Source organism: Bos grunniens, chromosome 8 (assembly GCF_055505025.1).
Source record: "Bos grunniens cultivar Pamir isolate PY7600 chromosome 8, Bosgru_T2T1.0, whole genome shotgun sequence".
In the NCBI taxonomy this organism is placed as follows: Eukaryota; Metazoa; Chordata; class Mammalia; order Artiodactyla; family Bovidae; genus Bos; species Bos grunniens.
Window position 1 is genome coordinate 64,731,300 of NC_141172.1, and position 16,215 is coordinate 64,747,514.

Sequence of the window (16,215 nt, forward strand, 5' to 3'; positions counted from 1 at the left end):
AATTAGTTTGTTGACATCCATAAAATTACATGCAGTGATTTTGATTAAGATTCTTTGCCTCTATTCAAATTGGGAATAACTGAAATCTTGACAATTTTGAACCTTACTCTCCATGAACATGGAATATCCCCACTTATTTAGATTATTTTTGTTCATCAGAATCTTATAGTTTTTCTCATATATATCTTGCATATGTCTTGTTATATTTGTATCTAAGTATTCTATTTTTTGATGGTGTCAATGTACGTGCTGTGTTTTTTATTTTAGATTTCAGTTCATTGTTCATTTATAAGAAATAATCCTGCACCTTTGCTCTCATCACTAATTAGTTTCAGAAGTTTTTTTATTTATTATTTCAGAATTTCTACATAGACAATCATGTCATCTGTGAACAAAGATAGTTTTATTTCTTCCTTCCCAGTCTACATAACTTTTATTCTGTTTTTTGTCTGATTACATTAGCTAAGATTTCCAGTATGATGCTTGAATAAGAGTGGTGAGAGCAAATCTTTGCTTTGCTCTTACACTTAGAAGAAAGCATTTTTGCTCCTACACTTAGAAGAAAGCATCTTGTTTCTCTCCAATAATATGACATTGCTCTAGGATTTTGAAAGGTTTTTTTTAATCAGTTGATGAAATTGCTATTACTAGTTTCCCTAGATGTTTTGTTGTTACTGTTTTTGTTTTGTTTTTTATCATGAATTGGTGTTAGAGTTTGTCAAATACTTTTTCTGCATCTACTTATAGTTTTTCTTCTTTAGCTTATTTGTATAATAGGTTGAATTAATTTTCAAATTATTTTTTTCAGATTTTGGAGCAGGCTTTATACTTGCAATAAATTCCACTTGATTATGTTGTATATATTTTTATACATATTTGAATTCAATTTTCTATTACTTTGAGGATAGCATTTATTTTTGATAATGAAAAATTAAATAACCTCTTACAATTAAAATTTTAATCTTATAAACAAACATTAAAATCTCACCTTTGATTTTGATAAGTGAGATGTAACAGTGTCCATGGGACATAAGTGGTCATTTGGTTTACCTGAATGATTTTGTGGTTTATTCAATTACATGGGGAAAAATAAAAATAAGGCCCTCAGTCACAAGTGCTCTCTAATTCCTGAGGGCATTCTCAGTCTGACTAAAGTTGATGACATTCAGAATCCCTGGTACTGTGATACTACATGGATAAAAAAAAGTGTCTCCATTTTCCTGCCTTCTTCCCTTCTCTTTAAAATGTTTTCTTATGTACTAAGTCAACATGGCAATATATTACAGTGTGGTATACATAATACATCAGCTAGCTTTGGCTGCACAGTGGATTATCTTTAAAACTTACTAGCCCCAAACAGCAGCTGTTTGTTTATCTCACAATTCTGTATTTGCTGCTGGGCTCTCTTGCGCATCTGTGGTTGCCTGAGGGTTCAGCTGGCAGCTGCGAGACTTATAATCCTCCCATTCACTTGTCCTATGGTTTTGAACCCACCAGAGTGACTGGACCACATAAACCAACCTCGGTTTCTCCATGTGGTTGTGCTTTCAGGGTTCAAAACTCAGTAAGTGAGAAAGCCCACTGCCCGAGCACTTTTCTAGCCTCTGCTGTGTCAGTTTGCTAATGCCTCGTTGATTCAAGCAGGTCACACGCCCAACCCTGATTCAAGATGGAGAAGTAAGCTATACCTTTTGATTGAAGTATTTGTAGGTCGCACTGCAAGGACATGGAAGCAAGGACAGAAAATGTGCTATTTGTGGCCACTGCAGGCAATTTATATCCTTAGTCATGTATGAAATTAATCTTGCCTTATTTGTGAAAAAGCAAACACGTTTTCTGATGTAATGAGATGTGTAGAAAATTTGCCTGTCATAAATACATGACAGCTGGTAGCATCTAATGGATTTTTTAGTCTGTAATTGATATTACATTTGGAAATTTCTATGACAGACCCAGCAAGTGTTGTCCATATTAAGTTTTCTGGTCAATTCACTGTTGTTATCTATCTTTCATTACAACATTTTAAGATACAATTTATCATCACCAAATGTGAGAAATAGTGCTGTGTCTGCTTTCTCCTAGGTGTTTGCCCAGCTATTGTGAACATGGGGGTGAATGTTCCCAGTCCTGGAACACCTTCTCCTGCGACTGTGCACACACTGGTTACACGGGCGCCACCTGCCATTCCTGTAAGCCTCGCACTCCTTTGTCCTGATTTCCATGTAGCTCTGTTTTTCTTTCCATTATTTTGTGTATATGTGCATGTCTGTGCAACTCCGTGCTAGAAAGCAAAAACAAAAATAATTACTTTAGACATTAATTTTTGTCTGATTTATCTAATTTTTTTTTACCTTTTATACTTTTTATTTTGCATTATTTCATATGAGTGGTAAGGCAGCTTACAGAAATACATGTATCCTAAGACAGGAAAAATAGGTGAAAGAAAATAAGGATAAGAAAATAAAATATAGTCAAAGGTAAAAATAAAATCTAGAATTCATGTTTTATAAACAACGTGTATAAAATTAAGCAGGAAGAATCTCAGCAGTGCAGGGTGGAAGCTAACCTGATTGGGTTTCTCAATATCAGTAAGAAGCCAGGTGAACACTCGGGTCCCTTTGGAATCTTGATGTTCTTTGTGATGATGGTGGTGGTTAATATACTGGAACTTACCATGTATTTGCATAATTCTAGCTCTCTTATTTCAACTCCTTTAATCCTTGAAACAACTCTAGGAGATAAATGTCCAATTATCTGTGTTTTGCACTTGAGAAGCTAAGTTGTTTACCCAATGTCACACTCTCGATCACCTCTCATTGGTGTTTCTTTTGTTTGGAACATCAGTCTCTTCTGAAGTAGTCTTTCATCTTTAAAGCTAACAAATCTTTATGGACGACTAATCCATTATCTACAAGAAACTTATGACAGAAAGCCCTGAAATGTCCTTGGTTTTCTAATTATTGGCTGTGGTTGAAGCTTTTGTTTTATTGTTTTCCTTATTTCCTTTTCATTACTGACACTTCTGAAGCCTTCTCTCATAGCACCCCTCCCTCTTGGTCTTTAGAGACAGCATGATATGAAAATTCACTCATCTCACCGCATTCAGTCCCTCCTACTGGGAGAATACATTGCATTGTTAAGAACTCTTCCCTGTGAATTATTTAATTTTATTTCCACATATGGGAGAAAGACAGAAATTGGATTGGCATAAATTTGTCATTTTGGGAAGTGAATCCCAGGGAGGCAGGCATTGGGGTGAGAACCCTGAGTCCCCACCACTACCAGGGTTCTGCAGAGGAACTCCAAGTCTCTTGGAAGACAAAGGGAGATGATTCATGCCTTAAATATGCCCTAAACAAGTTTGGCCAGAGCAGTCCTACCTGCAACTCAATTTGCTATACTAGTGCCAAGTAAGAATTTACCAGAATAACTATTTATTTGAAAGGACCTAGACATCTGGGAAACCTGAAGCTAAGTGATTTTGCCCAGTCACAGTTTGGAATAGGGTAACCTCTTTTCTTAGAGTGTTCTGCATCGTACTTATATGAAGAAGATACCAACTGAATATTAATGATTAAGGAGTGATGGCTAAATGCTATCAGTAACTGTGATCTAAACATCATTCCAAAAAACTCTGTATCATAAAGATTTAAAACTAACAGATATATATTATGTATTTTATATATATTATACATCCTGTTACACATATGTAAGGTTTTTTGCTTGTGGCCCATGATTTGGTCTAATAATTGAATTGACTTCCTTGGAATTCTGCAATTGATCAGTCACATGAAGATGAGATATTATCAAATCAATGTAAGTGATCACAAGACCATCAGGAGTCTTAAGTACACAATTAGTACATGTGTATGTTCTTGTTTAAAGCAAGTTTTCTCCTAAGTCATTCCTCCACTACTCTTCTTTTCCTAGGCAATTGCAGCCCCAACGCAACACAGACACTGTTATCAATCTATGTGTATCCCTCTGGACACTTAGGTGGTTATAACCATGTGTATATATGATAGAAATGTCAACGTGAGTGGCCAAAATGCAAGCATGGTGGAAAAGCAATCCAAATTGTTTTTCCATCAGTGTCTCTGTGTCTATCAGTGTAAATGATGGTAACCATGCTGTTGAGTTGGGGGCAATCTAACTTGATACATTTTATACTTGGCCATATTTAATAAAAGGGTTTTTTCCTTTATAGAATCTCGGGACAAAAAGCATTCCCTTCATGTTCTTGTTCTTTGAGATGTGAGAACAACCACCCCTAAACTTCTCCCAGGATTTTTCTTGATTATTTGAAATAAGCAAAGTTAGAAATGTAGGTAATCCAGTCATTATAGCATGGCATAAAGCCATATCCTACTAGGATCACTCTAGTTTGTGGATCTTGTCTAACTACCACCTGAGTCTCTCTGTGTGGATGCCAGATTTGATCCTTAGAGCTGACTTAAAGATCCAGTCCAACTCTGTGCCAGAATTAGGGCCACACTTCCCTCCCAGCAGCCATTAGCAGCTTTTCAGGTTTTCAAAGGGTTTTTCCTGTCAAGGTAAAGGGTGATGCTCAAGAAAGCTGTTACTCGACTGATCATTCATTTAAATGCATGCTGAATATTAATTGAGTTCATCATCTACAGATGCTAATCACTTACCTTGTAAAACATTCATTGTATACATAAAAAATTCATCTATGAATTAGGATAAATTGAAACTACAAAGAGACTTTTCATATATATTATATATATTTCTTTGAATTTTGATTTTCTTGAATAATCATTTCCAAAGCATTTTAGGATGTTTCTTTTTAAAATGAACTTTAAAAACTGAATGAAGTAGAGCTGCTGATTTGTGAAATCCATCTCATTGAAAAAAATGCATTTCATGTGGAAATTGTCTTAAGTAAACAAAGAGTATAGTTACTGAGTAATTTTTTAAAAATAGCATGATTGTTAGATAATAACATCATTTAGGGAGATTAAGCCAATGCATTTCAGATGCTTAGATATTGTGAAACAGCAAAGAATTAGACTAGAGTAAATCCAATTACCCTGATTTTGACAGGAATTCTGTGTTTCTAGAGCATAAGGTATTCAGATCCACATGTCCCATAGTGATACTTCTTAAAATCTTTTCACTCTGTGCCTGAGAATCTTTATGCTACCCGAGTGAAACAGGGGAACACTCCTCTAGAGAATATGTCCCTGAGAGCAAGGCAGAATGAGTGTTACTGGGGAAAATATCACTTAATTAACAATATGGAGGGATTCATTCTATTGTCGTTCCTGTCTGAGATCTCTGTCCTCTGCAGCTCTCTACGAGCAGTCATGTGAAGCCCACTGGCACAGAGGAAACTCTTCAGGGCTCTATTATATTGACTCAGATGGAAGTGGCCCTCTGGAACCATCCCTGGTATATTGCAACATGACAGGTATGCTAATAAGCTTTTTTAATGACAAACTCATGTAGCTGTGTATGAAAAATCCATATGCAGTAAGCAGAGTTTACCTAGTGGCAGCTTTACTTAGATGTGCATTTTGATTGTAATATGATCATTAAGAAGTATTAAATGTAATGTTCTAAAATAGTTAAGAGGTGGTAATTAAATGTTACGTCATTATTTTCCTGGAAATGTTCTTTCTTTATGCAAAAATTAGCAATAAATCGCTGTTTATTAATCTACAACATAAAAGGGTAAACTTTATTTCTTAGTTCATGTCAATAAGTGCCAAAGTCTTAGAAGAATGTTCACTTCTTAAATTTATGAAAATATCCATTTATATTCTTTTGAATCTGTAGTCAGGTGAGTTTATCTGCATGCATGTGTGCTAAGTCGCTTCAGTCACGTCTGACTCCTTGTGACTCTATGGACTGTAGCCCACCAGGCTCCTCTGTCCATGGGATTCTCTAGGCAAGAATACTGGAGTGGATTGTCATGTCCTCCTCCAGGGGATCTTCTGGACCCAGGGGTTGAACCTGCATCTCTTATGTCTCCTGGGTTGGCAGGAAGACTCTTTACCACTAGCACCACCACCACTCAGATAAAGCCCTGAGTTTATCTAAGGAATAATAAATGTTTCTAAAGTGTATATGGACTTCCTAGGTGGCACAGTGGTGAAGAATCCGCCTGCCAATGCAAGAGGCACCAGAGACCTGGGTTCAGTCCCTGGGTCAGGAAGATCCCCTGGATTAGGAAATAGCAACCTACTCCAGTCTTCCTGCCTGGAAAATTCCTTGGACAGAGGAGCCTGATGGGCTACAAGTCCATGGGGTCACAACGAGTCAGACATGACTGAGTGACTAACACACACACCAAGTGTATATACTTCATCTAATAATACTATTTATATGCAACTATGTAAATAATATTTCATCTTCCTTAAAACCTGATTATTAATATGTGTTAAAGGACTTGTGTTTACATAGTGTTTATGACGCCTTTAATTCTTTAAAACTTTTTAATTTAAGCGCTCTGCGTAAATGTATAGGACTGCAAAGGACCAAAACTTCCACTGCAATGAATGACAACTGCCCTGATGGAACTGATACAAATTTTTTATACCTATTGTCTACCTGTATCTGTATGTGTCTGTACCCATAAATTTTTCTCCATGCTCATATACGGTTTGCCCAATAAAGAGGACAAACCTCCTTTAGAAAACTTTCTGTTACTCTGGCAATGTAGCCCTAACAGATACTTCAACAACCACAGAATTTGAGTGCAAATTCTGAGATAATTATCAGAAAAAAATCATCTATAGATGGTTCTTAGGTAACTATAAATAAGTTATAATTTGGTTTCTCTGTTGTTATGGCTCCATATCACTGGGGAAGGGTTGCAGATCTCACAAGGAGGAAATTATTTATGGGTAAAATTATAATGATGGTTTGTGAATAGCTTGCAATCTCGATGTGGTTTTTATATAAATACCTATTGTCATTTCATACCTGAAAAAAATCTAAGCATTTTTGGCAGTGGTTAATATGTGCTCTGATCTAAATTCAGTCAAATATGTATTCCAGTCCCAAAACCACCCCCGAAGTTGTTACAGAAGATGCAGGAACTCCCAGGGCATTGCACTGGGTGTGAGTATGGCTGTTTGGGGCTTTTAGGCAAATATTTTATCATAAATACTGACCAGAATATTGCAGTGTGATGACAGAGTTAAATACATCAACTTACTTTTACTGAAAGATATGTGATCAGTGAAATATGTGAGGAAACGGCCCAGGGGATCTTTCAAGATATACTGGATTCCAGTGGTTTATAACCTTCAAGTGATTCGATTTATGCTTTGATTTGCTTTCATTACCATGACTCAAGTGAATGCCAAGAATAAAGAAAGCTAAATAAAGAAGCTAGCATCCCAATAATATATTTCCTTTATATCAATTAGGTTCTTAATTATCACAAAAGTCTAGGGCATGTTAAAGATTTTCATATATATTATCTTGGGTTAATCCTATGATCAGAGTTCCATATACACTGAAAAATTCCAAGAATCATAGAAAGGTAGCTGCTGATGCTGCTAAGTTGCTTCAGTCGTGTCCGACTCTGTGCGATCCTATAGATGGCAGCCCACCAGGCTCCCCAGTCCCTGGGATTCTCCAGGCAAGAACACTGGAGTGGGTTGCCATTTCCTTCTCCAATGCATGAAAGTGAAAGGTGAAAGTGATGTCGCTCAGTCGTGTCCGACTCTGTGCGACCCCATAGACAGCAGTCTACCAGGCTCCTCCATTCATGGAATTTTCCAAGCAAGAGTACTGGAGTGGGGTGCCATTGCCTTCTCTGATAGAAAGGTAGAAATAATCCCAAATAACATGTCCCAAGATGAGTAAAGTTTCAAAGGTATTTGCTGATAATTAACTGTTGGCAGGCTTGGTAAGGCTGAGGTCAAGTTTATAAGTGTGCCAAGAGAAATAACTGAGAGCTGATTGCCTGATCTTCTCCAGTTTATGGTTGTAATAAAAGAGAAACATTTTAATCATCGTAGTGAACACATGATCTAAGCTTTGCCATGAAGCTTTAGTTGTGCATATTTCTAAAGCCCGTTTGGAGTGTGTAACTATCGCAAGGTGTTCTGTTTTGATACTGATTGCTGCAATAGTGGATACATTTTGATTCCCTGGAATTGCTATTACCTCTTCAGAGTGAACCTAGGTCCCTACCACCATAGACAAGAATAGTTATCAAAATGCGAAGGGACAGTAAAAACAAATGCTCAGCTTTTGATTTCAATTAACTTCGGATAATACTTGATAATATATAAGCATGTTTTTCTTACCCTAGAGATAAGAAAGAACCTCTAAATAAGGGAGGGAAAACGTAAAATCTACTGATTACCCATCCTGATTAATTTATACACATGATGGCCTTGAAAATTGTCTGCCAAGGACATGAATCATTCCCTTTCCCAGGGTGACGTGAAGAAATGTCCAAGTTAAGGCACAAAACTGAAGAGATGCAAGAAAACTTCTGACAACATTGAACACGTGTGCTCAGGGCCTGCCCTGAGCCGACACAGCTGGAGTCATAACAGATGGTGAATCTGAACACCTCCCTCCCATGGTCTGGGGCACTTTTTTGGGTGGAGAACCAAACCCTTGCCAGAAGCAAATCAAATACATGGCATGTTATAAGGCAGCGGGTGCTGTGAAGCAGAACAAAGCAGGGAATGGGGCACAGACTGCAGAAGGAAGGGTTACAGTTTTAAATAGAGAGATCAGGAAAAGACTCAGTTGGAAATTTGACATTTGCACTTATTACATCAAAGCAGCAGCACTGAGACAAGAGGAGGTGGAGCCTTCACGGGGAGGGAGCAGATAAGGGTAGAAGGCCTACAGCCACAGGGAGCCTGGGCTGTTGGATAGACCCAGGTGGAAGGACCAGGAGGTGGCCTTCCCTCAAGTCATGTGGCTGGAAAGGGGCTGGTCCAGATTTCACACAGTTAGGACCTTTAACCATCATGATGCACCAAGAGGAAGCAAGGCGACCGGTTAGGACTTTGCTCTAGTAATTTAGCCAAGATGGTGGTGATGGTGGGGAACAGGGTAGGAGAGAGGAGGAGGAGAGAAAGATTGCTTTAGAACCACTGGACTGGATATGGACAGAGAGAAAGAGAGGCATCAAGCAGGGCTCCCCTGTTTGGATCTGACCCCTGGAAGAAAGGTGCAGTTACTGTTTATGGAGATGGAAGGACCATGTTTTAATGGAAGACCAGGATTCCAGTTGTGAGCATGTGAAGTTTGGTTTGCCTGTTGATCATGTAATTAGATAGTAGGGATCTCTTGTTTATAAAAACAAGTGTAATATATCTTCTTAAAGCTTACCGGGTGGTTATAATATCCTTGGTGATACAAACTTTAAAAAATATAATTTGTAATGCGATTTTACAAATGAACCTGACCAGCAGGCTGTTATTTGCTTTCCTGTCACCAGTGGACACAGTCCAGCAGGATGAGGCTTTTCCAGGTCCCTACATGTTTGTCCCCCTAGGGAAGCTCTGCTTTCTACAGAAGGATCCTTTGGCAGCATCCAGGAAAGGCTGTATTATTATTATTAAGCTTCTCTACAGATGCTTAGGGTTTTCCAGGTGGCGCTAGGCTAAAGAACCAGCCTGCCAAGGCAGGAGACATAAGAGATGTGGGCTTGATCCCTGGGTCGGGAAGATCCCCTAGAGGAGAGCATGGCAATTCACTCCAGTATTCTTGGCTGGAGAATCCCATGGACAGAGGCGCCTGGGAGGCTACAGTCCATGGGGTCACAGTCAGACAAGACTGAACACAGCACAGCGCAGGGATGCTTATTTGCACACAGGTTTAGAAACCATAGTTGTGAAGTTGAGGAGCTTTGATTTCAGTGAGCACAGCCTCCTCTATCTTCAAAAAATTAAAATGGAATGGGAGTAAAGGGCACCACACAGTGGAGAAATAAAACTAATGGAGATGTAAAATTTTGGTGCTGCTATTCATTTCACAGTCCAAGCAATTATTCTGTTGTTCCTATAATGTAGGTTGCTGTGGGTGAGGTTGCACGATCCATCATTGAATCCTTGTGGCAATGATTTGTCCACAATGCAACAAGAATTGTTCACATGTATTAAGATACAGTCTAAGACATTAATTCTCTAAAGTAAATAAAGAGGAAAGATCTTAGGGTCCTGATTCTGTTCTTCCAACCTGGAAATATTTACGTTATAGTAATTTCTCCTTCTCCATAGGCTGCAGTGCCTGTGGACAATTAAACATTCTTTAATTATTCAAAAAAACAAGTACTAACACTTGGAAAAATATACCCAAAACAAAATTCTAAACCAATGATTAAAATTAAATCCTTGGTAATAGCCTTCAGAAATGTAGTCCTAGTACCTACAAAAAAGTCCTATAAAATGACACTCTTCAAGTCTTTTTTAGCACCTTTAGTACTGAGACATCCACAACGAGACAGAAAATGAAATATTTTGAATGGACTGCTTGTGAAATTTGTTGACGGGTCTATTCCCTTTCTAAAGAGAAGGAACAGAACATGATTTCTTTGATGACAATATGAGAAGGGTCAATATCTCTCCCCACTGAGATGGAGATGTCTGTGTCCACACTATACCCAGGATGTTAGTATTAGTCACTCAGTCAGTCTAACTCACTGTGACCTTATGGACAGTAGCCCTCCCAGCTCCTCTGTCCATGGAATTCTCCAGACAAGAACACTGGAGTGGGTAGCCATTCCTTCTCCAGGGGTTCTTCCCAATGCAGGGATTGAACCTACATCTCCCACACTGCAGGCAGATTCTTTACAAACTAAGCCACCAGAGAAGCCCCAGGGTAGTTGTTTGCTATTATAACATCATAGTTGTGAGGTTCAGAAACTGGGTCTTAGACAATGCACTGTGAGAATGACTGTTGCTGGAAGAAAATGGGTTGCAGTCAGAGCATTGACTCAACTTCTGGTCCATAAGAATCCCTGGAGGCTTAATGAACAAGCTGAGGACTGGGTCTATTGCCTCCCTGACCATTCCCCCTTCAGATCTTAATTTATTTACTACTGCTACTGCTAAGTCACTTCAGTTGTGTCCGACTCTGTGCGACCCCATGGACGACAGCATACCAGGCTCGCCCGTCCCTGGGATTCTCCAGGCAAGAACACTGGAGTGGGTTGCCATTTCCTTCTCCAATGCATGAAAGTGAAAAGCGAAAGTGAAGTCGCTCAGTTGTGTCCGACTCTGTGCGACCCCATAGACTGCAGCCTACCAGGCTCCTCCGTCCATGGGATTTTCCAGGCAAGAGTACTGGAGTGGGGTGCCATTGCCTAGCCAGTTAATAATGCAGAACTTTTTACTCATTATTATTGCTAAGTCACTCACCTTCATGCAAACCAAGCAGTTGTGTTTCTTTTCTTGAGACATAGTTGATTTACAAGGTTGTGTTAATTTCAGATGTACAACAAAATGATTTAGTAGTACAGACATCTATATCTATTTTTTTCAGATTTTTTCCCCTTATAGGTTATTACAAAATATTGAATATAGTTCCCTGTGTTGCATAGTAGGTCCTTGTTGATTATCTATTTTGTATATAGTAGTGTGTATTTTGGAGAAGGCAATGGCAACCCACTCCAGTACTCTTGCCTGGAAAATCCCATGGACAGAGGAGCCTGGTAGGTTGCAGTCCATGGGGTTGCAAAGAGTCATACACGACTGAGCGACTTCACTTTCACTTTTCACTTAAATGCACTGGAGAAGGAAATGGCAACCCACTCCAGTATTCTTGCCTGGAGAATCCCAGGGACTGGGGAACCTGGTGGGCTGCCATCTATGGGCTCGCCCAGAGTCGGACATGACTGAAGTGACGCAGCAGCAACAGCAGTGTGTATTTTGTTGTTGGTTCAGTTGCTCAGTTGTGTCTGACTCTCTGCAACCCCATGGACTGCAGTATGCCAATCTCCCCTGACCTTCACTATCTCCAGGAGTTTGCTCAAACTCATGTCCATTGAGTTGATGATTCCATCCAACTGTCTCATCCTCTGTCACCCCCTTCTCCTCCTGCCCTCAATCTTTCCCAGCATCAGGGTCTTTTCCAATGAGTTGGTTCTTTGCTTTAGGTGGCCAGAATATTGGCACTTCAGCATCAGTCCTTCCAATGAATATTCAGGGTTGATTTCCTTTAGGATTGACTGGTTTGATCTTGCTGTCCAAAGAACTCTCGAGAGTCTCTCCAGCACCACAGTTCGAAAGCATCACTTCTTCAGTGCTCAGCCTTTTTTATGGTCCAACTCTCACATCCGTACATGACTACTAGAAAAACCATAGCTATGACTGTCCAGACCTTTGTTGGAAAAGTAATGTCTCTGCTTTTTAATATACTGTCTAGGTTTGTAGTATGTATATTTTGAATCTAAAAAATGATACAAATGAACTTATGTACAAAATATAAATAGGCTCATAGACATGGGAAATAAAATTGGTTACCAAAGGTGGTTACCAAAGGTGAAAGGAGGGTATAAATTAGGAATTTGAGATTAAAATATATGCAATTGTGTTTCTTCAACAGCCATTTTCCTGTGTCGGAAACTGTGTCAGGTCTCCAGCACTGTGGTTTAGCAAGGGGCAGTCAGTCCAGTTGTCTTACACACGACACAAGCTATTTTTGGAGCGTGAGAAGTAGATTTATTACTATAAGAACACTTATAAGAGATGTAAGCAGTAAAGAGAGGGGATTCTGCCAAGCTATTTTTTTAAGTCCTTTATAGGCTGGGTGCTGATAGCCCCATACGGCTATGTGTTTAACGTTTGTTTATTAGTATAAATTTTCTTCCTTTCTTCTCTCTTTTGCTTGAATTCCTGTCTTGGCATAACCAGACAGCTCCCTTTTCAGTTACCCATTCAGTTCATACATTCATTCAATCATACACACTTTATACTACGAAGTTGTAGGCACTAAGCTATATGTGAGGAGTGAAAGGGAAATTAACTGTTCTCATAGACCTTCAGATGAATGAGATAGACAGATGTTAATTCAACTAACGAACAATGTTATGAATATCATTAGGTCTACATTTGCTATTTTAAGTAGATATCAGCACTTGTTGGAAATTTGTCAAAAAGAGGTGGTAAGTATAGACTGGAGAGTTCATTCACGAGTAAATGCATAGTTGCTGCAACATGTATTTTCTTTGCTTGTAAAAAGTTGGGATTTCATTGTTCTCTGCTCTGCTCTTGAAAATTGAGATTGGCAGGAAGCATAGCATTATTGTGCATTCATTACATGTAGCAAGTTTTGTTTGGAACTAGTGTTTCTTACAAAAAATGTTTTAAAGTTGAAATGTTGGAATTTTTAAGGAAAATGAAAGAAGAGCTGCACTTTGATGATTATCATATAGAGTGAACCTGCATTTCTTTTATACTGGCTTTTGCCTGGAAAGAACTCTTTTCCACCTCCACTGGGGAGACATTATTCTGACTTGCCTCTTGACACTTGTAAAGGTAGTTCGTAAAACATGCAGCGTGGTGTGATTGGCGATGCAGAATTTCTGGGGCAGGACCAGTCATTGTGCCCAAAGGGTGAAAAAACAAATGCTTCAGGAAAGCTTATTTTCCTGCTTTTCTGTCAGCCACACAGTCTGCCCCAACCTTGTGGGTGGGCATAGTGAATGGTCTGGATGAATAATAAAAATATAGATGCTCAGAGGGCCGCTAGGCCAGAAACATGCCAGGTTCACGGCCTTAGCATTCAAAGGTGGCTAGAACGATAGCATTTGGTCTTCAGCATTTACTAAATACGGAATTGGAGGCTCAGAGATTTTTTTTTTTTACTTTTCTAAGACCATTCCTCCCCTGTGGCTCAGCAGTAAAGAATCCTCCTGCAATGCAAGAGATGCAGCAGGAGCTGCAAGTTCAATCCCTGGGTCAAGAAGATTCCCTGGAAAAGAAAATAGCAACCTACTCCAGTATTCTTGCCTGGAAAACCCCCCGGACAGAGGAGGCTGGTGGGCTACTGTCTATGAGGTTGCAAAGAGTTGGACATGACTTAGTGACTAAATGAGACCATAGGTTATAACCCATATCTCTTACTGACCATGACCCTGTACTCTGTCTGTATTTAATTTTATGAATGAATTATATAATGTGCTCTTTGAGAAAATTATTTTGCTCTGGAGCTGTATGATGGGCTGACACACAAGAGGAGATATTAATATCTTCCAAAAGCTGAGCTCCTAGGAGGTTCCAGATATGGGGCCAGGCACATATATATATTGCCTGAAGACAATATAAGTCATGTTAAGTAAATGTCCATTCTTGCTAAATAGCAGATGTCTGTCCTTATGAATGAGCAGACGCACATTCAGTGTGGCCTAGTAAGTGAAAGCATCATCCTCTGAAATCCCAAGAAAGAAGGCTGTGAAGTAGCTACATTCCCTTGAAGCTATCAAGTTGTATCCGATAGCATTTTCTTGTGTTAAAATATTAAAGTAAGCCAGAAAAGCCTCAAGGCCCCAGAATTACGGCAGGAAGGGCAACCCTTATGAGGATGCTCCTATAAATATTAATCAGGAGGGACCCGAGATGTGGGGCCAAGATGAGTGCCATCTCTGGGCCCCCCAGGGCCTGGCAACTGTCTCCTTAGAGCTGTCATCGCTTCTCTTCGGTAAAATGCGCACACCAGTCATCCTCAGCTTTGACAAACAGATGACATGGCAGGGACCAGAGCCTCTGCAATCTAGGGCAGGGCCAGGTGAGAGCTGACCATCATCTTCCTCAGGACACCCTCTGAACATCTGGTGTAGTAGGCTTGGCCTTTACTGGCCCTATGAACACATAAATGACCAGGATCCAGTTCTATTTTCATTAGAAATATAGGAGAGGGCTCAGGTGAGCAAGACTGGCTGGAAAATTACAGACCTTAGCACTCTTTGAGAAGTTTACTCAGAAAGCTCAGTGACTTACACTGTATTACTTAGAAATGTGTGGCTAAATTACATAGTTTCATGAATTTAGTTTTGCAAGTGAGTTTTTCTAGACTTCCATTTCCTTATCTGTGTGGCAAGAGGGTTGAGGTGAATAAAAAGTGAAAGCTAGTTGTAATGATATTTATTTCTGTATAGTAACACAATTTCTAAGAAGGCTGTTTTGGGTCTCTATTGTTGTTGTTCAGTCCCTAAGTCATGTCTGACTCTTTGCAACCTCATGGACTGCAGCATGCCAGGCTTCCCTGTGCTTCACGATTTCCCTAAGTTTGCTCAAATTCATGTCTATTGAGTTGGTAATGCCAGGCAACCATCTCATCCTCCATCAGCCCCTTCTCCCCCTGCCTTCAGTCTTTCCCAGCATCAGGGTCTTTTCCAGTGAGTCGATTCTTCACATCTGGTGACCAAAGTATTGGAGCTTCAGCTTCAGCATCAGTCCTTCTAATAAATATTCATGGTGGATTTCCTTTAGGAGTGATTGGTTTGATCTCGTTGCTGTCCTTGCTGTTCATCAAGAGACTCTAGTTCTTCCTCGCTTTCTGCCATTGGGTGGTATCATCTGCATACCTAAGGTTATTGATATTTCTCTACTGTAGTATTCAGATTATCTTTGTGGGTTCAGGAATGGCTGCTAGTCTTTACATCTGTCTATCCTTATTTATTACCCTGATTGCATCTTCTTGACTAGCTCTGTCTGGAGATAGATGTGACAAATTAAATCATCTGGCATTTTGCCTTCTCAGTCTTCTCAGAACATGTACCCTCTTCTCATCAGAAGAAACAAAGGCAGATGGCTTAATTTCAAAAAATGTTCTATTTGGACACAAATGCTATATGCTGGGCTCGATGAATCACAAACTGGAATCAAGATTGCCAGGAGAAATATCAATAACCTCAGATATGCAAATGATACCCCCCTTATGGCAGAAAGTGAAGAGGAACTAAAGACTCTCTTGATGAAAGTGAAAGAGGAGAATGAAAAGGCTGGTTTAAAACTCAGCATTCAAAAAACTAAGATCATAGCCTCTGGTCCCATCATTTCCTGGCAAATAGATGGGGAAACAATGGAAACAGTGTCAGACTATATTTTCTTGGGCTCCAAAATCACTGCAGATGGTGATTGCAGCCATGAAATTAAAAGGAGCTTGCTCATTGGAAGAAAAGCTATGACAAATCTAGACAGCATATTAAAAAGCAGAGACATTACTTTGCCAACAAAGGTCCATCTAGTTGAAGCTATGGTTTTCTCAATAGTT

General features: G+C 39.4%; 1 protein-coding gene across 2 annotated transcripts in view; it reads left to right on the forward strand.

Annotated features, from left to right (window-relative positions):
* Window positions 1–16,215, forward strand: part of LOC147367281 (contactin-associated protein-like 3) — a 238,176-nt gene that overhangs the window by 159,873 nt on the left and 62,088 nt on the right. For both annotated transcript variants that reach the window (XM_086414390.1, XM_086414391.1), the window contains exons 11-12: window positions 2,083–2,189; window positions 5,312–5,431. In XM_086414390.1, the coding sequence (XP_086270516.1) occupies window positions 2,083–2,189; window positions 5,312–5,431 (227 nt within the window). The remainder of the gene's footprint in view (window positions 1–2,082; window positions 2,190–5,311; window positions 5,432–16,215) is intronic.